This window comes from Lipotes vexillifer, unplaced genomic scaffold, assembly GCF_000442215.2.
Source record: "Lipotes vexillifer unplaced genomic scaffold, Lipotes_vexillifer_v1.1 scaffold853, whole genome shotgun sequence".
Lineage (NCBI taxonomy): Eukaryota > Metazoa > Chordata > Mammalia > Artiodactyla > Lipotidae > Lipotes > Lipotes vexillifer.
Window position 1 is genome coordinate 2,104,159 of NW_006792734.1, and position 26,303 is coordinate 2,130,461.

Sequence of the window (26,303 nt, forward strand, 5' to 3'; positions counted from 1 at the left end):
AAAGAGTGTTGATTTTATTTCTATATCCTGGTTTTTAATCTTTAGGTCAGAAGCTAGTAGAGTGGCACCAGTTAGACGTATCTTCTTTCTTGGATCAAGTAACAGGATTTCTGGGTGAACACGGGCAACTGGATGGACTTTCTAGCAGTCCCCCCAAAAAATGTGCCCGTTCAGTAAGTATGACTAAAAACTGGTGATGGGCAGTTAACTGTCACTGTATAGAAGTGTCTTGTGTGAAATGTTTGAGGTAAAGATGGTAAAGATAATAATGTAAGTGGTGGACAGTTACAATTTGTGGCTGCACAACATCTTACATTTTGATAGTTTCCTACGTAAGGGTTCTCTCTTCTCAATGAAATTACAGGATTCATACTTCCCATCTCCTAGGATCAGGCATGTGACCTAAGACCTGGATTTAGAAGTAAACAATGTGAATATGTAGCAGTGAGCAGGAAGACTGACCAGCAAGCCTGGTAACAGAAAAACCCACTTCTTCAGGGGCAGCACTGCTTGGACTTTTGGAATCCAGGTCTGAGCAGCAGCGGAAATGGTATTTTTGCTAGAACAACTCTCATGGTGTAATTGGGCATTATTGCTGGTTACATACCTTTAGGACCTGGGCCTCAGGCCCACCCAAAGATTATTTCTATATTTGATTTCTATAATATGCTATTACTAGGCAGACCTGTTTGATAATTGATAGCAAGATTAGTTGCAAGTAGGAGACCTTCAAAGATGTGGGAATCTCACATTGGTTGTAGCAACTGTTTGGGTTTAATGGCAGTGAGGATAAAATTAGTTACAGAGGATGTGGCTTTAGCAGCCCAGTATCATGCAGTGATGAAACAGTTCCTTAAGTTATTACCTAGAATAAAGTGCCCATTTAAGGAGAGGCTATGGGTGCTTGCCAAGGATTTGTATAGAATTCTTTTTTCCCCCCTCCATTACTCAGAAATTTTACTTAAGTAGAATTCTTTCTTAAGGTATTAAAAAACCCAGGAAGTTTCTGTGATTTCCCTAAGAGAGTTTTCTCATCTTTTACAGTCATAGGCTGATAACTGTCAAAAACCAGAGCCTGAGCTTGTGAGTTGATGAATTACAACATAAATTGAGTTTAAAATCTCACTAGATCTCTTATAAAAGTTAAGGGACTTAGTAGGGAAAAGAGTGGGACCATAAAATTGGACAGTGACATAGGGCTGATTTGGGTGACTAGTACCTCAGACCCAATTTCTGAACTAAATTCTCTGAATGTTACAAATTTTGATCAACTATGTGCAAGAGACAGAGCAACAAATAATGGCTTAAACAAGGAAGACATCTTTTCTCAACAGGAAGTTCAGAGGCAAGCAGTCTAGGACTTGACTCATGTGGATGTCATCAAGGAACCAGGTTCCTCCCCGTTTTTTCCCCCCTCCATCCTTAGTATTGGCTTTTGTCCTCGTGGTCACAGTACAGATGCTGTGCTCCCGTATTCCATCATGGACAAGGAGGGAAGGGGGTGGCATCTCTATTACAAAGGTAAAACAGCCACAGATAAAAGAGTTCTGCTTGTTTTAGCTGGACACATTTTCTTGTACACTGTTGAGGTTCTTTTAATAAGGAAGCAAAGAAGACTGGATGTAAAATGGGAAACTAACAGAGTCCATCATAATGTCATTCTTTAAAATCAGCCTTCATGATACACAGTGTTATTATCTGTAGTCATTCCAAGCCATTGCATGTCACATGAGCACATCTGTTTGCTTTCTTGTGAGTGCTATTTACGTTTATTTTGAAAAATTTCATAGCTCTGTTGAAGTATAATTAATGTGTAGTAACTGAGTATATTTAAAATTTGCAATTTGACAAGTTTTGATGTGAGCATCTTTTCATGTGCTTTTTTACCTTCTGTCTCTTTTGGTAAAGAGCCTATTCAGATCTCAGGCTCATTTTTCTCTTACTGGGTTGTATATCTCTTTTTTTGTGGGGTTGGGGGGGGCCGTGCTGTGCAGCATGTGGAATCTTAGTTCCCTGACCAGGGATGAAACCCGTGCCCTTTACAGTGGAAGCGCGGAGTCTTAACCACTGGACCGCCAGGGAACGCCCCTGGGTTGTATATCTTTTAATTGAGTTGTAAGGACTTAGGTATAAGTCCTTTGTTGAATATATGGTTTGCAGATATTTTTTTTTCAGTTTGTTGCTTGCTTATTCATTTCACGATGGTGTTTTTGAAGAGCAAACTTTAAAATGTTGATGAAATCCAATTTTTCAACTTTCTTTTTTATTTTAACGTTTTTATTGGAGTTTAATTGCTTTACAATGGTGTGTTAGTTTCTGCTTTATAACAAAGTGAATCAGTTATACATATACATATATCCCCATATCTCTTCCCTCTTGCGTCTCCCTCCCACCCTCCTTATCCCACCCTTCTAGCTGGTCACAAAGCACCGAGCTGATCTCCCTGTGCTATGCTACTGCTTCCCACTAGCTATCTATTTTACATCTATTTTACAACCTACCACTCTCTCACTTTGTCCCAGCTTACCCTTCCCCTACCCTGTGTCCTCAAGTCCATTCTCTAGTAGGTCTGCGTCTTTATTCCCATCTTTCCCTGGGTTCTTCATGACCAGTTTTTTTTTTTTTTAGATTCCATATATATGTGTTAGCATACAGTATTTGTTTTTCTCTTTCCGACTTACTTTACTCTGTATGACAGACTCTAGGTCCATCCACCTCACTACAAATAACTCAATATTGTTTCTTTTTATGGCTGAGTAATATTCCATTTTATATATGTGCCACATCTTCTTTATCCATTCATCTGTCACTGCACACTTAGGTTGCTTCCATGTCCTGGCTATTGTAAATAGAGGTGCAGTGAACATTGTGGTACATGACTCTTTTTGAATTATGGTTTTCTCAGGGTAAATGCGCAGTAGTGCAATTGCTGGGTCATGTGGTAGTTCTATTTTTAGTTTTTTAAGGAACCTCCATACTGTTCTCCATAGTGGCTGTATCAATTTACATTCCCACCAACAGTGTATGAGGGTTCCCTTTTCTCCACACCCTCTCCAGTATTTATTGTTTGTAGATTTTTTGATGATGGCCATTCTGACTGGTGTGAGATGATATCACATTGTAGTTTTGATTTGCATCTCTCTAATGATGAATGATGTTGAGCATTCTTTCATGTGTTTGTTGGCAATCTGTGTATCTTCTTTGGAGAAATGTCTATGTAGATCTTCTGCCCATTTTTGGATTGGGTTGTTTGTTTTTTTGATATTGAGCTGCATGAGCTCCTTGTAAATTTTGGAAATTAATCCTTTGCCAGTTGCTTCATTTGCAAATATTTTCTCCCATTCTGAGGGTTGTCGTTTCATCTTGTTTATGGTTTCCTTTGCTGTGCAAAAGCTTTCAAGTTTCATTAGGTCCCATTTGTTTATTTTTGTTTTTATTTCCATTTCTCTAGGATGTGGGTCAAAAAGGATCTTGCTGTGATTTATGTCATAGAGTGTTCTGCCTGTGTTTTCCTCTAAGAGTTTGATAGTGTCCGGTCTTACATTTAGGTCTTTAATCCATTTTGAGTTTACTTTTGTGTATGGTGTTAGGGAGCATTCTTATTTCATTCTTTTGCATGTAGCTGTCCAGTTTTCCCAGCACCACTTATTGAAGAGGCTGTCTTTTCTCCATTGTATATTCTTGCCTCCTTTATCAAAGATAGGGTGACCATATATGTGTGGGTTTATCTCTGAGCTTTCTATCCTGTTCCATTGATCTATATTTCTGTTTTTGTCCCACTACCACACTGTCTTAATTACTGTAGCTTTGTAGTATAGTCTGAAGTCAGGGAGCCTGATTCCTCCAGCTCTGTTTTTCTTCCTCAAGATTGCTTTGGCTATTCTGGGTCATTTGTGTTTCCATACAAATTGTGAAATATTTTGTTCTAGTTCTGTGAAAAATGCCAGTGGTAGTTTGATAGGGATTGCATTGAATCTGTAGATTGCTTTGGGTAGTATAGTCATTTTCTTTTCTTTTCTTTTCTTTTTTTTAACATTGTGGTACAAACTTTTTTTTTAATTTAACTTTATTTATTTTTTTATACAGCAGGTCCTTATTAGTCATCAGTTTTATACACATCAGTATATACATGTCAATCCCAATCGCCCAATTCATCAAACCACCACCCCCGCCACTTTCCCCCCTTGGTGTCCATACGTTTGTTCTCTACATCTGTGTCTCAATTTATGCCCTGCAAACAGGTTCATCTGTACCATTTTTCTAGTTTCCACATATATGTGTTAATATATGATATTTGTTTTTCTCTTTCTGACTTACTTCACTCTGTATGACAGTCTCTAGATCCATCCACGTCTCTACAAGTGACTCAATTTCTTTCCTTTTTATGGCTGAGTAGTATTATGTTGTATATGTGTACCACATTTTCTTTATCCATTTGTCTGTCAGTGGGCATTTAGGCTGCTTCCATTACCTGGCTATTGTAAATAGTGCTGCAATGAACATTGAGATGCATGTGTCTTTTTGAATTACGGTTTTCTCTGGGTATATGCCCAGTAGTGGCATTGCTGGATCATATGGTAATTCTATTTTTAGTTTTTTAAGGAACCTCCATACTGTTCTCCATAGTGGCTGTATCAGTTTACATTCCCAACAACAGTGCAAGAGGGTTCCCTTTTCTCCACACCCTCTCCAGCATTTGTTGTTTGTAGATTTTCTGGTGATGCCCACTCTAACTGGTGTGAGGTGATACCTCATTGTAGTTTAGATTTCTCTAATAATTAGTGATGTTGAGCAGCTTTTCATTTGCTTCTTGGCCATCTGTATGTCTTCTTTGGAGAAATGTGTATTTAGGTCTTCTGCCCATTTTTGGATTGGCTTGTTTGTTTTTTTAATATTGAGCTGCATGAGCTGTTTATATATTTTGGAGATTAATCCTTTGTCCATTGATTTGTTTGCAAATATTTTCTCCCATTCTGAGGGTTGTTTTTTCAGCTTGCTTACGGTTTCCTTTGCTGTGCAAAAGCTTTCACGTTTCATTAGGTCCCATTTGTTTATTTTTGCTTTTATTTCCATTACTGTAGGAGGTGGATCAAAAAAGATGTTGCTGTGATTTATGTCAAAGAGTGTTCTTCCTATGTTTTCCTCTTAGAGTTTTATAGTGTCCGGTCTTACATTTATGTCTCTAATCCATTTTGAGTTTATTTTTGTGTATGGTGTTAGGGAGTGTTCTAATTTCATTCTTTTACATGTAGCTGTCCAGTTTTGCCAGCACCACTTATTGAAGAGGCTGTCTTTTCTCCATTGTATATCCTTTCCTCCTTTGTCATAGGTTAGTTGACCATAGGTGTGTGGGTTTATCTCTGGGCTTTCTATTATGTTCCATTGATCTATGTTTCTGTTTTTGTGCCAGTGCCATATTGTCTTGATTACTGTAGCTCTGTAGTGTAGACTGAAGTCAGGAAGTCTGATTCCTCCAGCTCCGTTTTTTTCCCTCAAGACTGCTTTGGCTATTCGGGGTCTTTTGTGTCTCCATACACATTTTAAGAGTTTTTGTTCTAGTTCTGTAAAAAATGCCATTGGTAGTTTGATAGGGATTGCATTGAATCTGTAGATTGCTTTGGGTAGTATAGTCATTTTCACATGACTGATTCTTCCAATCCAAGAACATGGTATATCTCTCAATCTGTTGGTATCATGTTTAATTTCTTTCATCAGTGTCTTATAGTTTTCTGCATACAGGTCTTTTGTCTCCTTAGGTAGGTTTATTCCTAGGTCTTTGATTCTTTTTGTTGCAATGGTAAAGGGAGTGTTTCCTTAATTTCTCTTTCAGATAGTTCATCATTAGTATATAGGAATGCAAGAGAGTTCTGTGCATTATTTTTGTATCCTGCAGCTTTACCAAATTCATTGTTTAGCTGTAGTAGTTTTCTGGTGGCATCTTTAAGATTCTGTAAGTATAGTAGCATGCCATCTGCAAACAGTGACAGCTTTACTTCTTCCTTTCCGATTTGGATTCCTTTTATTTCTTTTTCTTCTCTGATTGCCATGGCTAGAACTTCCAAAACTATGTTGAATAACAGTGGTGAGAGTGGATATCCTTGTCTTGTTCCTGATCATAGAGGAAATTCTTTCAGTTTTTCACCATTGAGAATGATGTTTGCCTGGGTTTATCGTATATTGCCTTTATTATGTTGAGGTAAGTTCCCAGTATGCCCACTTTCTGGAGAGTTTTTATCATAAATGGGTATTGAATTTTGTCAAAAGCTTTTTCTGCATCTCTTGAGATGATCATATGGTTTTTATTCTTCAGTTTGTTAATAGGGTTTATCATATTGATTTATTTACGTATATTGAAGAAACCTTGCATCCCTGGGATAAATCCCACTTGATCATCATGTATGATCCTTGTAATGTGTTGTTGGATTCTATTTGCTAGTATTTTGTTGAGCATTTTTGCATCTATATTCATGAGTGATATTGGTCTGTAATGTTCTGTTTTTGTAGTATCTTTGTCTGGTTTGGGTATCAGGGTGATGGTCGCCTCATAGAATGAGTTTGGGAGTGTTCCTTCCTCTGCAATTTTTTGGAAGAGTTTGAGAAGGATGGGTGTTAGCTCTTCTCTAAATGTTTGATAGAATTCACCTGTGAAGCCATCCGGTCCTGGACTTTTTGTTTGCTGGAAGTTTTTAAATCACAGTTTCAATTTCATTACTTGTGATTGGTCTGTTCATATTTTCTATTTCTTCCTGGTTCAGTCTTGGAAGGTTATACCTTTCTAAGAATTTGTCCATTTCTTCCAGGTTGCCCATTTTATTGGCATAGAGTTGCTTGTAGTAGTCTCTTAGGATGCTTTGTATTTCTGCAGTGTCTGTTGTAACTTCTCGATTTTAATTTCTAATTTTATTGATTTGAGTCTTCTGCTTTTTCTTGATGAGTCTGGGTAATGGTTTATCAATTTTGTTTATCTTCTCAAAGAACCAGCTTTTAGTTTTATTGACCTTTGCTATTGTTTTCTTGTTTTCTATTTCATTTATTTCTGCTGTGATCTTTATGATTTCTTTCCTTCCACTAACTTTGGGTTTTGTTTGTTCGTCTTTCTCTAGTTCTTTTAGGTGTAAGGTTAGATTTTTTATTTGAGATTTTTCTTGTTTCTTGAAGTAGGCTTGTATAGCTATAAACTTCTCTCTTAGAACTGCTTTTGCTGCATCCCATAGTTTTTGGATTGTCGTGTTTTCATTGTCAGTTGTCTCTAGGTATTTTTTGAGTTCCTCTTTGATTTCTTCAGTGATCTCTTAGTTATTTAGTAACGTATTGTTTAGCCTCCATGTGTTTGTGTTTTTTATGTTTTTTCCCTGTAATTGATTTCTAATCTCATAGCGTCGTGGTCACAAAACATGCTTGATATGATTTCAATTTTCTTAAATTTACTGTGGCTTGATTTGTGACCCAAGATGTGATCTATCCTGGAGAATGTTCCGTGCGCACTTGAGAAGAAAGTATAATCTGCTGTTTTGGGATGGAATGTCCTATAAATATCAATTAAGTACATCTTGTTTAATGTATCATTTAAAGCTTGTGTTTCCTTATTTATTTTCATTTTGGATGATCTGTCCATTGGTGAAAGTGGGGTGTTGAAGTCCCTTACTGTGATTGTGTTACTGTCGATTTCCCCTTTTATGGCTGTTAGTATTTGCCTTATGTATTGAGGTGCTCCTATGTTGGGTTCATAAATATTTATAATTGTTATATCTTCTTTTTGGATTGTTCCCTTTATCATTATGTAGTATCCTTCTTTGTCTCTTGTAATAGTCTTTGTTTTAAAGTCTGTTTTGTCTGATACGAAAATTGCTACTCCATCTTCCTTTTGATTTCCATTTGCATGGAATATCTTTTTTCATCCCCTCACTTTCAGTCTGTATGTGTCCCTAGGTCTGAATTGGGTCTCTTGTAGACAGCATATATATGGGTCTTGTTTTTGTATCCATTCAGCCAGTCTGTGTCTTTTGGTTGGAGCATTCAATCCATTACATTTAAGGTAGTTATCGATATGTATGTTCCTATTACCATTTTTCTATTTGTTTGCGTTTGTTATTGTAGGTCTTTTCCTTCTCTTGTGTTTCCTGCCTAGAGAAGTTCCTTTAGCATTTGTTGTAGCGCTGGTTTGGTTGTGCTGAATTGCCTTAGGTTTTGCTTGTCTGTAAAGGTTTTAATTTCTCCGTCAAATCTGAATGAGATCCTTGCTGGGTAGAGTAATCTTGGTTGTAGGTTTTTCCCTTTCATCACTTTAAATATGTCCTGTCACTCCCTTCTGGCTTGCAGAGGTTCTGCTGAAAGATCAGCTGTTAACCTTATGGGGATTCCCTTGTATGTTATTTGTTGTTTTTCCCTTGCTGCTTTTAATATTTTTTCTTTGTATTTAATTTTTGATAGTTTGATTAATATGTGCCTTGGCGTGTTTCTCCTTGGATTTATCCTGTATGGGACTCTCTGTGCTTCCTGGACTTGATTAACTATTTCCTTACCCATATTAGGGAAGTTTTCAACTATAATCTCTTCAAATATTTTCTCAGTCCCTTTTTCTCTTCTTCTTCTGGGACCCCTATAATTCGAATGTTGGTGCATTTAATGTTGTCCCAGAGGTCTCTGAGCCTGTCCTCAGTTCTTTTCATTCTTTTTTCTTTATTCTGCTCTGAAGTAGTTATTTCCACTACTTTATCTTCCAGGTCACTTATCCGTTCTTCTGCCTCAGTTATTCTGCTATTGTTTCCTTCTAGAGAATTTTAAATATCATTTATTGTGTTGTTTATGATTGTTTGTTTGCTCTTTAGTTCTTCTAGGTCCTTGTTAAATGTTTCTTGTATTTTCTCCATTCTGTTTCCAAGAGTTTGGATCATCTTTACTATCATTATTCTGAATTCTTTTTCAGGCAGACTGCCTATTTCCTCTTCATTTGTTAGGTCTGGTGGGTTTTTACCTTGCTCCTTCATCTGCTGTGTGTTTCTTTGTCTTCTCATTTTGCTTAACTTACTGTGTTTGGGGTCTCCTTTTTTCAGGCTGCTGGTTCGTAGTTCCTGTTGTTTTTGGTGTCTGTCCCCAGTGGCTAAGGTTGGTTCAGTGGATTGTGTAGCCTTACTGGTGGAGGCGACTAGTGCCTGTATTCTGGTGGATGAGGCTGGATCTTATCTTTCTGGTGGGCAGGTCCACGTCTGCTGGTGTATTTTGGGGTGTCTGTGACCTTATTATGATTTTAGGCAGCCTCTCTGCTAATGGGTGGGATTGTGTTCCTGTCTTGCTAGTTGTTTTGCATAGGGTGTCCAGCACTGTAGTGTGCTGGTCGTTGAGTGGAGCTGGGTCTTGGCATTGAGATGGAGATCTCTGGGAGATTTTCACCATTTGGTATTACGTGGAGCTGGGAGGTCTCTGGTGGACCAGTGTCCTGAATTTGGCTCTCCCACCTCAGAGGCACAGCCCTGACGCCTGGCTGGAGCACCAAAAGCCTGTCATCCACATGCCTCAGAATAAAAGGGAGAAAGACAGAAAGACAGAATGGAAGGAAGGAAGGGAGGGAGGGAGAGAGGAAGGGAGGGAGGGAGAGAGGAAGGGAGGGAGAAAGGAAGAAAGAAAAAGATAAAATTAAATTAAAAAGTTATTAAAATAAAAAATAAAAAATTATTATTAAAAAATTTTTAAGTAATTAAAAAAAGAAAGAATGAAGAGAACAACCAAACCAAAAAACAAATCCACTAATGATAACAAGCACTGAAAACCACACTAAAAAAACAAAAAAACCCCAGACAGACAGAACCCTTGGACAAGTAAAAACAAAGCTCTACAGACAAAACCACACACAGAAGCATATACATACATACAGAAAGAGAAAAGTGTGTGTGGGGGGAATTATATATCATTGCCCCCAAAGTCCACCTCCTCATTTTGGAATGATTTGTTGTCTATTCAGATTTTCCAGAGATACAGGGTACATTAAGTTGACTGTGGAGATTTAATCCTCTGCTCCTGAGGGTGCTGGGAGAGATTTCCTTTTCTCTTCTTTGTTCGCACAGCTCCCGGGTTCAGCTTTAGATTTGGCCCCGCCTCTGCGTGTAGGTCGCCTGAGGGCGTCTGTTCTTCACTCAGACAGGACGGGGTTAATTTAGGAGCAGCTGTTTCGGGGTCTCTGGCTCACTCAGGCCGGGGGCAGGGAGGGGTATGTAGTGCAGGGCAAGCCTGCGGCGGCAGAGGCCGCCATGACGTTGCACCAGCCTGAGGCGCGCCATGCGTTCTCCCGGGAGAGTTGTCCCTGGATCACGGGACCCTGGCAGTGGTGGGCTGCACAGCCTCCTAGGAGGGGAGGTGTGGATAGTGACCTGTGCCTGCACACAGGCTTCTTGGTGGCTACAGCAGCAGCCTTAGCATCTCATGCCCGTCTCTGGGGTCCGCGCTGATAGCCGCGGCTCGCGCCCGTCTCTGGAGCTCCTTTAAGCAGCGCTCTTAATCCCCTCTCTTCGCGCACCGGTAGAAAAAGTCTCTTGCCTCTTATGCAGTTCCAGACCTTTTCCCGGACTCTCTCCTGGCTAGCTGTGGCACACTAGCCCCCTTCAGGCTGTGTTCATGCGGCCAACCCCAGTCCTCTCCCTGGGATCCCACCGAAGCCGGAGCCTCAGCTCCCAGCCCCCGCCCACCCCGGCGGGTGAGCAGCCAAGCCTCTCGGGCTGGTGAGTGCTGGCCTGCACCGATCCTCTGTGTGGGAATCTCTGCGCTTTGCCCTCCGCACCCCTGTTGCTGCGCTCTCCTCCTTGGCTCCGAAGCTTCCCCCCCTCCGCCACCCTCAGTCTCTGCCCATGAAGGGGCTTGTAAGCCTAGTGTGTGGAAACCTTTCCTCTTTCTCAGCTCCCTCCCAGAGGTGCAAGTCCTGTCCCTATTCTTTTGTCTCTGTTTTTTCTTTTTTCTTTTGCCCTATCCAGGTACTTGGGGAGTTTCTTGCCTTTTGGGAGGTCTGAGGTCTTCTACCAGCGTTCAGTAGGTGTTCTGTAGGAGTTGTTCCACATGTAGATGTATTTCTGATGTATTTGTGGAGTGGAAGGTGATCTCCACGTCTTACTCTTCCGCCATCTTGAAGCCTCTCTCAACTTTCTTTTATACTTCATGCTTTTTGTGTCTTATTTGAGAAATCTTAGCCTAACCCAAGATTTTATCTCATATTTTTTATAGTTTTAGCTCTTCAGTCAGTGATCCACTTTGAATTAACTTTTGTATATGGTATTAGGGTGGGGTTGAGTTGGGGTTTTTTGTTTGTTTGCCTATGCCTGTATGCTTGTCCCAGCACCATTTGTTGAAAAGATTATCTTTTTCCCATTGAATTGCCTTTGTACCTTTGTCAGAAATTGATCATGTATGTGTGGGTTTATGGCATCTATTCTTTCCAGTGATTCATTTGTCTACCCTTATGTCATTATTTTACTGTCTTAATGATTACCATAGCTTTGTAATAAGTCTTGAAATTGCATGGTGTAAGCCCTTCAACTTTGTTCTTCTTTATAGTTGTTTTGGCTATTTCAGGTCCTTTGCATCTCAGTATAAGTTTTAGAATCAGCTTGTCACTTTCTACAAGGAAAGCTGCTGGGACTTTGATTGGAATTACATTAGCTCTATGGATCATTTTGGAGAGAATTGACATCTTAGCAGCATTGAGTCTTCATATCCATGGACATGGCATATATCTCTCCGTTTATTTAAGCCTTGAATTTCTCTCAGTAATGTTTTGTAGCTTTTGTATATTGACCTTGTAGCCTGCACCTTGCTACACTCACTTATTAGGTCTAGTAACTTTTTTGTAGATTTCTTAGAATTTTCTATATACATGGTCATGTTGTCAGCAAATAAAGACTGATGTACTTCTTCCTTTACAATCTCTATTCCTTTTATTTCTTTTTCTTTTTCTTTCCAGTACAAAGTTAAATAAAAGTAGTGATATTAGACATCCTTAACTTGTTTCTGGTGTTGGGGTGAAATTATTCAGTGTTTGATGTTAGCTATATGTTTCTTATATATATACTTTATCAGATTGAGGAAGTTTCCTTTTATTCCTGATTTGCTGAGGTTTTATGAGAGGTTTTTGACATATGATTTTTTTGTATCTATTGAAATGATAATATGGTTTTCTTTTTTAGTGAATTCCATTGGTTGGTTTTCTAATGTTAAACCAACCTTACATTCCTGGGCTAAAACCCACTTGGTTATGATGCATTGCTTTTTTATATATTGTTAAGTTTGATATACTAAAATTCTGTCAAGAATTTTTGTATCTCTGTTTATGAGGGTTATTGGTTTATAGTTGTTGTTGTTGTTTTTCTCTTTTGTTTTCCGTGTAAGAGCTTGATCTTGTCTGGCTTTGGTATCAGGTTAATGCTGGCCTCACAATGAACTAGGAAGTATTTCTTCCTCTTTGGTTTTCTGGAAGAGTTTGTGTAGAATTGGTTTTATTTCTTCCTTAATAATTGATGACATTTACAAGCGAAGCCACCTGGGCATAGAGTTTTCTTTTAGGAAGTTTTAAACTACAAATTCAATTTCATTGATAGATATAGGACTATTTGGGTATCTGTTTCTTCTTTAATGAGCTTTAGTAGTTTGTGTCTTTCCAGGGATTTGTCCATTTTACCTAAAGTGTCAAAGATGTAAAGTTGTTCATTGTATTTATTATTCCTTCAATGACTGTGGTATCTGTAGGGATGGCCCTTCTTCCAGTCCTGTAACCGGTAATTTGTGGCTTTTTTTCCCCTGACAGTCTGACTAGAGGCTTATCAAGTTTATTGACTTTTTAAAAACCCAGCTTTGGGTTTCATTGATTTTTCTTTTGTTTCCTAAGTTATTGGTTGATTTCTGTCCTTTTTCCTTCTGCATAGTTTGAGTTTAATTTAATTTTTTTCGTATGGGGTACTTTGTAATTTAAGATGGAAATTTAGTTATTAATTTGAGACTTTCTTTTCTAATGTAGGCATTTAGTTCTATACTTTCTCTGTAAGTGCTGCTTTAGTTCCATTCCACAATTTTTTTTGGAATGCTGCAAGGGGAACTGGTAAATGGAATTTTTTAGTGGGACATATTTCATTTATAGACATAATTAGGATTCTGTAAGTGAGGATTCAGAGGAGAAAGAATGTTGGGTAGGAAGCCAGCAGTGTCTACCATGGCAGCAATCTTTAAAAATCAAGCTACACATTATGCAATATCATTATTATAAACCTACAGTTCACCTAAGCCATTGCAGGTCACATCTACTTGCTTTTTTTTTTTTTGGTGGTAAATTAGCCTTAAGTTTCTTTAAAATTTAAAGAAGTTTTTTTGCTATATGATTGGCAGATAGGGAAAGCCAAATTGAGGGTCCTTTAGTTTTTTGTTAGCAACCTGAACTTTTTATGGTGGAAAATTTTTAAGTACAAGGAATTTATTGAGCTTCTGTGTATCCATTAACTGATTTCAATAATTAACAACATGTGGCCAGTCTTATTTCAGTTATACCCCATCCTTTGTGCATTATTTTGAAGCAAATCTCAGAATTCATTGTTTCCTTCATTAAATACTTTTGCATGTATCTTTAAAAGATAAAGGTTCTTTTTATTTTTTGAAAACAGTCACAGTACCATTAACATAACCTCAAAAAATGAACAGTAGTTCCTTTATATTATAAGGTATCCAGTGTTCAATTTTTGGCTATCGTAAAAAAATTTTTTTGTATAGTTTGTTTTGAGTTAGGATCTAAATAATTTCCATTCAAGCAATTAATATTTTGTGACTCAATAAGTTTAGTGAAACCCGTGACATTAGAACTTTTCCAAGGCAAAAGCTATTGAAAATTGCTTTTCATGATCACAGTGAAAACCTTCATTGAAATTAAGCTTGGGAAAATATAGTTGTTTTTTCATATTTTTTTTTTTTGCGGTGTTTTGTTTTGAATGTTAAAGAGCTGACTGTTAGATTTTTTGAAAAATGATCATTACTGAGTTATTGATTGATTGATACCCTTCTGTGCGCCAAAGCAGTGCTAGTTGAAGTATACAATGGTAAGCAAGATAGACATCTTTCTATGTTTAGTCGTTTTAAATACTGATGTTTTGGTTTTATATTTGAAATCTTAATCCATGTCTTGTTCTGGGCAAGGAATAAATTGTTGTCTTGATTCCTCCCCCTCCCACCAAATCTTGTGCTTGCAATCATTGTGCCAGATGGTATGACAGTTTTTATTTTTGTTTTTAAAATTCCATTCCAACTTGGCTGTGTAAGACAAAGTTGTTGCCCTCAAATAGCTTAAAATTTAATAGAAGAGATACATCCAGCAGAAAATAATAATGGCAAGTTGTTATATTTCCTGTGCCCTATTTGACTTGATTATTTTTTGGTTTAACTGTTTTCTTTTTCTTTCTACCCATGTTTTATGACTGCATCTTGCAGGAGAGTCTTATAGATGCAAGTGAAGACAGCCAGCTAGAAGCTGCCATCAGAGCCTCCTTGCAAGAGACACATTTTGATTCCACACAGACAAAACAGGATAGCCGCTCAGATGAAGAATCTGAATCTGAACTTTTTTCTGGCAGTGAGGAGTTCATATCCGTTTGTGGCTCTGATGAGGAGGAGGAGATAGAGAATCTTGCCAAGTCTAGAAAGTCTCCCCACAAAGATTTGGGGCATAGAAAAGAGGAGAACAGAAGGTCACTGACTGAGCCCCCTGCCAGAACTGAGCCTGGAACTGCCACAAACCACCAAGGATTGCCAGCGATGGATTCAGAAATATTGGAGATGTCACCTGAAAAATCAGATGGAATAGTGGAGGGCATTGATGTAAATGGTGGGTTACATTTTAGATTTCCTTTACTTAAAACTTGAATATACTGAAGGGATTTGTTTGTTTAAATTAGTCTTTTATCTTAAGCAGCTATATCTATATATATTTTTTTTACCCCTTCCTTTAGGACCAAAAGCACAGCTGATGTTGCGGTATCCAGATGGAAAAAGGGAACAAATCACTCTTCCAGAGCAAGCTAAACTACTAGTAAGTATATCTAATTGGAAGCATTTACTCGAAGCAGAAAAACTAATTAGCTTGCTGATTCTTTGAAATAGGTGTTAGGTCTGACCTCTAACTGGAAACTTCACTGTGGTGAATCTTAATTCTAACTGCTTTATTTCCTTCCCAAATAATCTTGGACAACTCATAGTCTGTTGTAGTCAAGGCATTTCTGTTCCATGGTTGCATGTAATAGAAACCCAACTGAAATTATTACCTGGAAAAGGGGAGTGGGGTTATTTGAAGACTGTAGAGGGGCCTCCTGGGTTTCCTAGTAGCTGGAACTGCAAAGTAGTTAAGAACCAAGACTATTTTCCTGTGTGTTTCTCTTGTGGGGCCTATTGGGTTTTCCCCTTGTGATTCTCTACTTCCTACCATTCTTCTCCCTGTATTCTGGTGGCTTTTGTTTGCAAAACAGCTTGTACATAGTCCATCATACCGGTGCTTTGAGGGCCTTTTCCTCCAGAGTCCACAGCTGATGGGCCCTCCCTCCATACAACTTCTAGAAAAGAGAATGAGTCTGGCTTCCTTAGATTAGCCTATGAATGGATCCTCCTTGAGTCAGGTGTTCATACCTAGCCATTTGCTGTGGCTAAAAATAATTTGAATCTTGAAGACTGACTTGAATGCAAGTAGGCAGTGGCCTCTGGTGCTAACACCCAGACTGTCTCCCTAGTCTAGTAATTGGAAAGGAATGGGAGATGAGACAATGAACTTGTTCTAACTAGTATAGACCACTTTTTTGAGAAGGTTGGTTGTGAAGCTAGAGTGGGGAGTGGGCAGTAATCAGAGGGGAAAAGATGATCGAAGGAGAGACTGAGCATGTTTAAGTCTTATGGGAGGTATCTGCAGAGAAGATGTTGAAGATACCCATAAAAGAGTGGTATTCTGTGGTGGCACAGTTTCTGAGATGGCAAGAAGGGATTCAATGCACAGGTGACAAAATAGGATGAAGGACATATCTTCCCTGATAAATAGAAAGAAGGAAAACTGATAAAATGTTTAAAAATTAGGACAATAGTTTTTGGTTTTGTTTTTTTTTAAGGAAACTTTATTTTTATTTATTTATTTTTGGCTGCTTTGGGTCTTCATTGCTGCACAGGCTTTCTCTAGTTGTGGTGAGCGGGGGCTACTCTTCATTGTGGTACGTGGGCTTCTCATTGTGGTGGATTCTCTTGTTGCGGAGCATGGGCTCTAGGCACATGGCTTCAGTTCTTGTGGCACGAGGGCTCAGTAGTTGTGGCTCGCGGGCTCTAGAGCACAGGCTCAGTAGTTGTGGCGCACAGGTTTAGTTGCTCCGCGGCATGTGGGATCTTCCTGGACCAGGGCTCGAACCCATGTCTCCTGCATTGGCAGGCAGCTTCTTAACCACTGCACCACCAGGGAAGAAATTGGGTTTGTTTATTGGAGAGACAGTAATAACCCTGTATATTTCAGTATCACTTAATGGCTCTAAATTATTGGGGGCAGGTTTAGTATCTCCCCATCCAAAGGGTTATATTGGCCCTTCCATAAGAGTAAGCTTCAATTATCTGAAAGAATAACTTAAACTTTTATCTGATTTTAAAATGAATGTTATATTTTTAATTCTTCAATATGCTCGCTCTTTTTGTTTCCATCTAACAGCTTTGTCTTTCTGTTATTTTTCATAGGCTTTGGTGAAGCATGTCCAATCTAAAGGATATCCAAATGAACGTTTTGAACTTCTCACCAACTTCCCTCGAAGGAAACTCTCTCATCTGGACTATGATATTACATTACAGGAGGCAGGCCTTTGTCCTCAAGAGACTGTCTTTGTACAAGAAAGAAATTAACATCATGGCCTGACCTCTCTCAGCTTACCCCTTTTTTTCCCTTTTTCTGTGAGATACCATGTCACTGAGTATGTATTTTGGCTCATAGGACCATAGAGCCAAAGTTGGGCAAGCAAGTCACCTGCCTTCTCTTTTATTTCTTGTTCTCTCCTATAATCAGTCTCACACACCCCACCCCACCCCACCCCTCTTTTTCTCTCTTCTCCCATTTTCTTCTTTTTCCTACTTTTCTCTCTTTCTTACCTAATCTGGTGACCAAATGGAAGTGTTAGGATAAGACCTCCTAGTACTGGCAGCAGGAAATGTATGTTCCAATAAGTGGTCTCTTACACGGCACTTTTTTGGGATCAAATGATAATGTTACTCCTCAGACTCCTTTGGTAAAGGAATGGCTAGATTCAGAATAAGAGCAGCCTCCTTTTTTTGTAAGCCCCATGTTTAGTAGGGAGAAGAAATTCTCTAACACATGTTTTGTTTTATTATTCATGTAGGAAATATCATGTAACAGTGTCCAGGGTTTTGTTTACATGGAAAAAGCGTCCTTTATAATTATTGGTCATCATATTTAAAAGTTTTTTCAAAGGATTCCCATCTTCCCAGCTAGAATTGTTTCCATGATATGTGTTATTGACAGAAAGAATGTTAAACTAGGGTGAGTAGCATGGGGTGGCTTTCAATATCCTAGCCTGAGACAGCTTTCTTTATTACTCTATAAACTATCTTGATCCTGCTAGTCCTGGAATGGACATTTCGTGAGCATATTGTGGTGACTGGGATAGGAAGGTGCTTGCTGTTCTTGCCAGTACAGCATAATAGTTCCTTTGGCCCTTCCATTGTTTGGGTCCACAAGTGATCTGTAGGAAGGCAGATGTTCAATAATCATGAGTACAGTGGCTTGTAGTTGTAACCACTATGGTTATTGATTGTCCTATGTACTTTAAGGCATACTTAATGTATGCCCCAGGGGAAAAAGAAAAGATGCAGCTGAGAGTTGCTAACCATATTCCTTTGGTTAGAAATAATGATTCATTTTTTACCCTTGGTTGGAACAGTCTCTAAAAGGCTCTGGTGACTGAATGAGCCTAATTCCTCATGCTGTTTCTTGCAAAAGGTATCAAAACTGAAAACCTCTCTAAGTAGAAGACCTTTAAAATCAATTCATAAGACAACATTTAGTAAGGGAGGTGGGGAAGATTACCAGTAATCTTCAGATGTGGGTTTTTTCTGCCAACAAAAGCCACATTCAAATTGTAGTTGATGAACGCTTTTTTCAGTATTATTTAGAAGAAGCCATCTTGAATCTATATAATATGATTTGACTTATCAGCTTCACATTATGCTCGATTCTTATTTTGAGCTTTAGAGTCCTCTGAAGGGGTAGTAGTAACTCTGGTGGCAAAAATCAGAACTTTAACTTGTTATAAAACCATAATACAGAATGAACTTATTTTGTCAATTGGGGTTTGGATTGACTGATTCTTCTGCTTGAGGAACATAAATTGCTATTGCTCAGAGACCTTTAGGTTCCCATCTACTTTAAGATCACTCTTTTGGCAACTAAGGGATTAAAAAAAAAACAAACAAAACATGCTTGTTGCTAGTACACAATTAGAGAGTACAGTTTCTAATGGTTGGACTTTGAGGGACCCTCTCTAAAGAATGAGTTATGTATCTCCTCAAGGAAATCGTGGAAAATTCTGTTTATTCTTCAGTGAGTCCTATTGAATTAATGTTCTTACATTTTTTTCTAAGTCTGTGTAAGTGCTTATGTATAAGTATATAATTGTATAAATATTTATAAATATATTTATATAATTACAATTTCATTTATACCTTGAGTCAAAGTTCTCTCTTTAGATTGGTGACTGAGTAATACCACTTCGGTGTTTTTTTTCATAGGCTCTCGAGGCTAACTAGCAGCTTCTGATTTAGTGAGGAGGCATGGTTTTCATGTTAATTCCTCAGTTGTATCTCTGAAATTGGATAATATACTTGCTATCTGAAGAAAAGAGCTATATTCAAAGGTGCATTAGAGGGTAAAAAAATTGTTGGTTGTAGACAAGGTCAGAAATCTAGAAATTCAGGGAGGCACAGGGTAAGAAATGAGGTTATGCTCAGCGTTGGTACTGTCATGGCACCTATCTCCACTCGGCAAAGTCACAGCTAAAGTCCAAATCTCAAAAATATGAAGTCAAGAATTGTCCCCATAGGATTCTGTTTCATTCTTTTACTTACTAGTTTCTTTTTATAAAACATATCTAGAGAACTTGAGACAACATGTTCGTTAATGATAAGATGTAGTTCTTTCTGATGAGCTCAGCCCTGGCATATCCATTTATGAGAAACCAAAGTGACTTTTTCAACTTCGATTACTGTGAGATGACCACATCAAAGTGATATAAGTAAGCATGTCAAAGAGATAGGGCATGAGATACTGATCCAACTTAGATAAAACTGGAGTGTTTAGAGTACAAGATTAGAGGATTTTATTTTGAGGCAGGAGTGTAATTATCCTGGCCTTGATATAGAGGCCCATGGGGGAGGCATTATGGATTGTACACAGGAAGAGTATAGATTGTGCTTTGTTCAAGAACTTAAACCACTTAGGTAGTATGTCTTATTTCTTCTGCAAATTCCTTAGCTCTTTGGAGGAGAGGTTTTATTGAATAGATAAAATGAAGTTAGTAAGATAGGTAAAAATAGTCATTCCTTGTAGGTACTGGAAACAGCTTGAGAGAGATCTTAAAAGATAAGGAGGAAAAGAACAAGATAGACTTTGAGAGTAAATGACAGGAGACAAATATAAAGAGATGAAATGAAAACTAGCAGGGGAAAAGTAACAGGAAGTCTTTTGAATTTGATTTAGGAAGGAACCAGAAGAGAACAGCCAAATGAGGGAAGAACAGGGAACTAATTTTGAGCAACTAATGTGCGAAGTACTTTATGTGCATTTTCTCCTTTAATCTCCCAAAGAACTCTACCAAATGGATATTTTCCCCATTTTATAGATAAGGAAGAAAATTGAAGTGCAGAGAACTTGTTCAGGATGTCACAGCTAGTAAGTAAGTGGCAAAATCAAAATTGGCATTCGTGCTTTTCTCACTCCCATGTGTAGTCTCCTGCAATAGGAATCAATTTGCTCAAAAGGTTATCTTCCCATTGTTTGGCTCTGTAAGTTATCATTTGATTTTTTTCCTTAAAGCTTGTGAGATTTGTGCTATGCCTATAAATTCTTATTTACACTGTTATTTTGAGGGGCAGATTACTGATTGCTTTTTTTAAAATGATGCAGTGATGAAAATGTAAGAGGAAAATAACTATGGCATTATTTGCCAAGAAAAAATGGAAAGGATAAAAAAGAATTTTATCAAATTTTTAACCATTTCTCAGAAAAGATACAATTATCTTTTCTATATCCCATCTGTATTAGATTATTGAAACTTCTATGTGTATATTTTAAAATTTCCTATAAAATTCTACTTCCTTGATTCTATAAATTAACAATTATTTGAGTCCTTAATCAAAGTTGGAAAAATCTTGAAACCCAAGATCTGGTTCCTGCCTGTTTTATCCAGTTGGAGAGACACACTACACTTGAGATAATAGGAGAATATGTAAATGCTTACCTTTCTGAGACAACCATAATTAAAATAGAAGTTTAGAAAGGGTAAAGAATAGTGTAGGCTTTAGTTAGGAAAATAAAACTGAAAAGTGGCAAACACTGTGGCTCAGATTTTCTTTTGACTTACCTGTATTCTTTAGTTCCAGCTTTTGTAACTACTAGATTTAGGGCATGATGTTTTAACAGTAAGGCATAACTAGTACCCAAGTAGGAAAGAATTATTGATTCCAGGATTAAAGATTTTAGCTAGCAGGGATACTTAGGAAAATACCAGAGGGAGCCACTTGCTACTGAAAAGTGAAGGAAAGATTTAATTTCTATACCCAGGTACAAATTAAATGTATAGTACAATATATTATATATGATATGCAGAAAGGGCACTATATGTAGGCAATAAGTGTACTTGGGTAACAGCTCTGCTTCTAATTAACAGAGAATTGGACTAGATCAATAGTTCTTAGTCTGTTCAAGTAAAAGGGCTTGTAATTTTAAGATTCAGCAGTGGTGGGGAGTTGTGGGGTTAAGTATAAATATCATTAATTCCATAAGTGGAGAAAATGTAAATGTGCATATGGAATTGCAGACCTTTTGCAGAAACTCTTGGAACCTACAGATTGTAGACCACTGAATTAGATTATCTCTGAATCCTTTCCACTCCAAAACTTAATGCTTTTAGTCTCTTACCTTTATTTTATATATTATCCCTAGAGTAATTAAAAGTATACTTGTTAATCAGTTCTTGCTTTTTTTTTCCTGTGTCCAGGTTTCATTTGCCCAGTAACTTGATCTACCCTACTGTGATGACTATAATCTCCAGAAAGGAGAGTATGATAGTTACAGATCTAGTAATGATCTTTTAAACACAATTCATTACTTTTAAAACTTAATGCTGTGTTCCTAATCAGTGTTGAGTATGACTAAAATGTAATGAGAACCAAATATTTCACTGACACCAGAGTTAAATTTTATTTTGTATGTGTGCTTAAACAAAGCACTTTACTGGCTGAGCAATTGTTAGGAAATTGATTTGTGTAAGCTGTAGAAGTCACACTTGGTTTTGACAGAAACAAGTCTTTCAAGATCCAATTAGGCCGACTTTTTATAATATTTCTTATCCCATAGGGTGTATCTCCATGATGTCATTCTCTCTCTCTCTGGCCCTCTTTCATTTGGGGCCAAAGAGAGAGAGTAAATAGTATTCAGTAGTACTACTCAATAGTAAATCACGGGATGGGGGTTAATGAATAAGTAATGTCTTGTGTAAAACTAAATGAGAGTAAGAAGAACCCACCCTTCTGGTGAACATGGCAGTTTTCCAGTAGGACCACTTAAAGACAGCTGTGTACTATGAATATTCAACTTCATTGATTTGCCTTGTTTAGCATTTTAGTTACTGCCTCACCATGCAGTTTAGTATTGCACTGTACACATTTTAGAATGGTGGTAAGAATGTTCTTTAGTACTGAAAATAACCAACAGAGAACACCAAGCCTGACATTGATTTCTCCTGACATGTAGAAATTCGGTATTTCAGTGATGGCTATTTTGGTCTTTGATTCACCTATGTATCAATCCTGCTAGAGAGACAGCTTAGAATCTAGCTTTTTTCAATAGAGATTATGACGACCTTGGTAGTTTTTCCATGAAGTGATCTCGTGGTTAAATTATTGGATGTAATGAGACCCTTAAATTAGAAAATATTTTAATATAATTTTCTATTTTATTTTTCCATTCTCTTCTTGATTTTTGACATCTGTTCTCAGAAAATGTCATGATTTTTAATGAAAATTGGCTGTTTAAGAAATTCCATTTCTAAATTTTAATATGCAACATTTTTCATTTTTCATAAATATACAAGGAAAGAGTTTGAGGCAAACATCATTTTTATAACTCATTTTCTCTCTACCTAAGAATCCTTATTCCAAATATAGAATAGCTAGCTCCATGATACCCCTCCGCCCTTTTTTGTCCTATGGAATGCAGTTGTATTGCTTAGAATCTCAGTCATTCTCATAAACATGATAGTGTTTGGTACAGGCCTTGCTTTGACATATGATCTCAAAGTAGAGTTGAGCAATCTAATATGAACTACTTTATTAAAACATAATTTAGCATTTCTGTATTTTCAAAAGATAACTAGATTTATTTGTAGGATTAGAGATACAAATACCGATGGTAGTATTTTGCCTAAGAACAATCACATATTAATCTATAAATATGGAAAGCTGCCTTGTTGTACTTAATTCTCTTGCAACAAACAGCAAGTTTTTGTTGTTTGCCTAATAGTATTTCCTTTGCAGAGATCAAAATGCCCTAAGATTTTATATCCTTTATAAGGTCACTTGGGTTTACAAATTGGAAGAATAAGCGGGACTTAACATAAGAAAAATTTTACCTCCATTAAAAGAAGTTAATTTAATTGGGCCACCATGAATCACTCATTTATTAGACATGGTAAATAAAATGGGAAACATTTCAAATAATTAGATAAATTCTGACCTGGAATTGAATTCTCCCTTCCTTAAAATATTTTCTATTTGCTTTTTTCATAGATTCAGTATGGGCATCTTATCTGATAAGGGAGAAATTCTTGATATGGAACCATTCCCTGCCATTGTGCTTTTTTTCCCCTCTGTCAAGGTCACTGACTTTAAGTACATGTCACCAGGACATATTTCAAGTTAATGGCATTGGAATGTTGATGCTCAGTTGGATATCTTTCTGTTTTCAACAAAATGGCTTTATAGTATGCTTTTCTCAAAGCTTCTGTGTTCTTAATAATGGAAAATATCAATAAATGGTGTGATTCAAAATATAAATAGGTTTTTGACACTGATAATCAGATGCTCTTAACAGTAGCTTTTTGATAATTCATTGCCCTGTAAGTTAAACCTCATGTGGAGTGACCATTGCCACCAGAAAATCCCCTCTTGCATGCTAATTAGAATGAAAGGAGTATGTAACCTCCACTTTTCAGTTAATGAGTAGGAAGTTTGTAGGGGCTGTTTATCTTACCTGTTGGGGGACTTGGGCCTTGTTACTTTCTTAGGTTTGTCACTTCGGTTTGGAAAGGGTATTTAAAACTTGCTGGGAAACAGACAGTAAAGCTATGAGATAATCCTCTAGTCTTAAATGTAGAGAAATGAGTACCAGTTGATGCTAACACAGTACTTAGACTCTGAGGGGCTTCCAGCCAAGCTTTGGCGTGAATTTTAGACATAATTTTATTCACTCTTAAGAATCTTTCTTTCTAGAATGGTTTTCCCTTTGATTGTTAACAACTTCTAAGAATCTGATGTCTTTTTTTTTTTTTTTAAACCCTTTAAGAAACAAAGTAGGTATTGATTGTTCCATGGAAACACTCAGGAGTGTTTGTAGGCTTCTGTGCATGCTTTGTATGAATTTAGTTTGAACAATGCGTTCTGAATCATCTGGGATGTCCAATTCTGGCATGTCTTCACTAACTGTGTTTTTTAAACATTTTCCATGTCATTTTCCAAACCTCATTTCCCATCTTATTCAGAGAAGTTTAACCAAGGAATGAAATTTGGGGATAGGGATGGGGGTGGGTCAGGGGCTTGAGTGAAGTCAACTTAGGGTATTTGCTTTAGTGTTCTCAAGCAGTTTCTCACAGTGTTTAGAAATTCCCTGGGATGTTTGTGTACTCACCTTATTCTGGATAAAGTGGTGGTCTTAGTGAGATTTGCATTCTTAATGCAGGACAGGCTCTAAATTTAATCTGTAGTGTAACTTTGTTATTGAATCCAAGAAGATAATGGACAGAGACAGTGCTTCTATTGTAATGTTTCTGGCAAGTGTTCCCTAAAATGCACATATGTATAGTTCTCAGTTTTCTGGGCTTTAATCCCGTGGTGCTAGGAGATATCATTTGTTTCTGCAGTTCTTCTCAAGAGTGGGAAGAAGGCTTTGGGACCTGTGAGAAAGGGGCAACTGGATCATCCACTAAATTTTTTTGTTCAAGACACACTAGAGACCCTCCTGTATTTCTAGTAAGTGATAATAAAGGTGCTAGGGAAAGCCTTAAATTTGAAGACATATGGAGGCCATAGAAAATCTAAACTTGTAGGAGGAGAGAAACAAGCCGTTAGATAAAGCAGAGCTGTAACTGCTGGCTAAGACTCAATGGAACTTCCACTTGCTCTAAAACCAGGGAAATCTTAGATAACTGGGTGTGATATATCTATAGATACACATAGTCTATAGGTAAATAATTTCTAAAATGAGGATCTTTCTCTCAGTTGGTGATCCTCTGGTTTTGGCTGTACCAAATTGTGAATATTCTTGCTGTGTTGTACCCAGTTGCTTTATATTGATATTGCAACTTGAATTGGGGAGGGGGGCGGTGGGACATTTGGGGTTGGGGAGGGAGGGAAGTCTTTTGAAGACATCAGCTCACTGTGCTGAGAGAGGGACCAAACTCAAGGAAACCTCTGATCTATAAATTCAACTGCTGCATTTTTTTATAAATACATGTAAATGTCCTGTTGTAATATTTGATCTTGGAAATAAAATCAAAAACTTTTCAGTATTAGTTTTCTTGCATTATTGTTTTTGTGAGGTAAGACTCTGGATACTACTTTTGTTAATACAATTCAGGTTTGCTTGCTCTCATATTCTCATGTTTAGCACACACTGTAGTATTTATTGACAAAGGTTAGTTCATAGTCCGGTTGTCAAGGGTAATGTTTGTTAGCTTCTTCTCTGCTCTTAGTTAACGTTGAATGTTCATGATAAATGCTCTATAAATGTTGGTTGAACTATTCATGAAATCACTGGGTTAGCTAGCCTTGTAAGGAAAGTAAGATTCTGTATTTGACATATTGGCAGTTCAAGCAGAGTCTAGTCTTTCAGATCAGCAGTAACTAATGACTAAGGACTCAGCTTAAACAAGTGAAGGAAAAAAAGTAATTACTAAATTAATGGGAGAAAAACCAGGAGTTATGAGAGACCATGATGAGCAAAACAGACACAGCCCCTGCCCTCAAAGAACTTTCTTTTTAGTTAGGAATACAGATAGTAAACAAATTAAAAAATATAGATTTGATTCAAACACTATGAACAAAACTGGAAAAGGAGCCAGTAGAGAATTCTGCTTTAAATAGGATGTTGGGGAGTTAACATTTAGGCTGATACCTGAAGGATGAAAAGAAGGTGGCCCATACTGGGTAGGAGGAAAATTTCCAAGGAGAACAACAAATGCAAAGGCTGTGGAGCAGGAAAGTTTTTGATGTATCCGAGGTATTGAGAGAAGGCCAGTGTGTCTTGCATGTAGTGAGCAAAGGGAGTGGCATAAAATGTGTAAAAGCCAGATCATATAACACCTTATTAGGCCCAGTAAGGAGTTCATATAGAGTATAACAAGAAGCCATTATTGTGTGGAGGGTGGATTGCAAAAGAGCAAGAGTAGAGACTATTGCAATGATCAGGGTACAAAACGGAAATTGCCTGGACCAGCGTCATGGCAATGGAACTGGGAAGGAATATACAGATTAGAGATGCATTTTAAGGTAGAAATTTAAAGACTTAACTGTTGGATTAGATGGGGGGCAATGAGGGAAGGAGAAATCAAGAATGACTCAAGTTTCATGCAATGGATAGGTAGTAGTATCACTCCTGAGGCAGGAATGGGGGATCAAGCAGATTTGGTGGGATAGAAATCATTTTGGATGTGTTAATTGCAGCATTTCCAAGTGCAGGTGTAGTATAGCAAGTTGGACACGTGATTCTGAAGCTAGGAAGAGAGGTGAACTGGACTTAGAGATTTGAGAAATCATCAGCGCTGTAG

General features: G+C 37.6%; 1 protein-coding gene across 1 annotated transcript in view; it reads left to right on the forward strand.

Moving 5' to 3' along the window:
* UBXN7 (UBX domain protein 7) overlaps positions 1-18,331 on the forward strand; it is a 62,796-nt gene extending 44,465 nt beyond the window's left edge. Inside the window, 4 exon segments of the mRNA XM_007472105.1 lie at positions 46-173; positions 14,449-14,842; positions 14,967-15,046; positions 16,714-18,331. Coding sequence (XP_007472167.1) covers positions 46-173; positions 14,449-14,842; positions 14,967-15,046; positions 16,714-16,875 — 764 coding nt within the window. The 3' untranslated portion in view covers positions 16,876-18,331.
* The last annotated feature ends 7,972 nt before the right edge of the window (positions 18,332-26,303 follow it).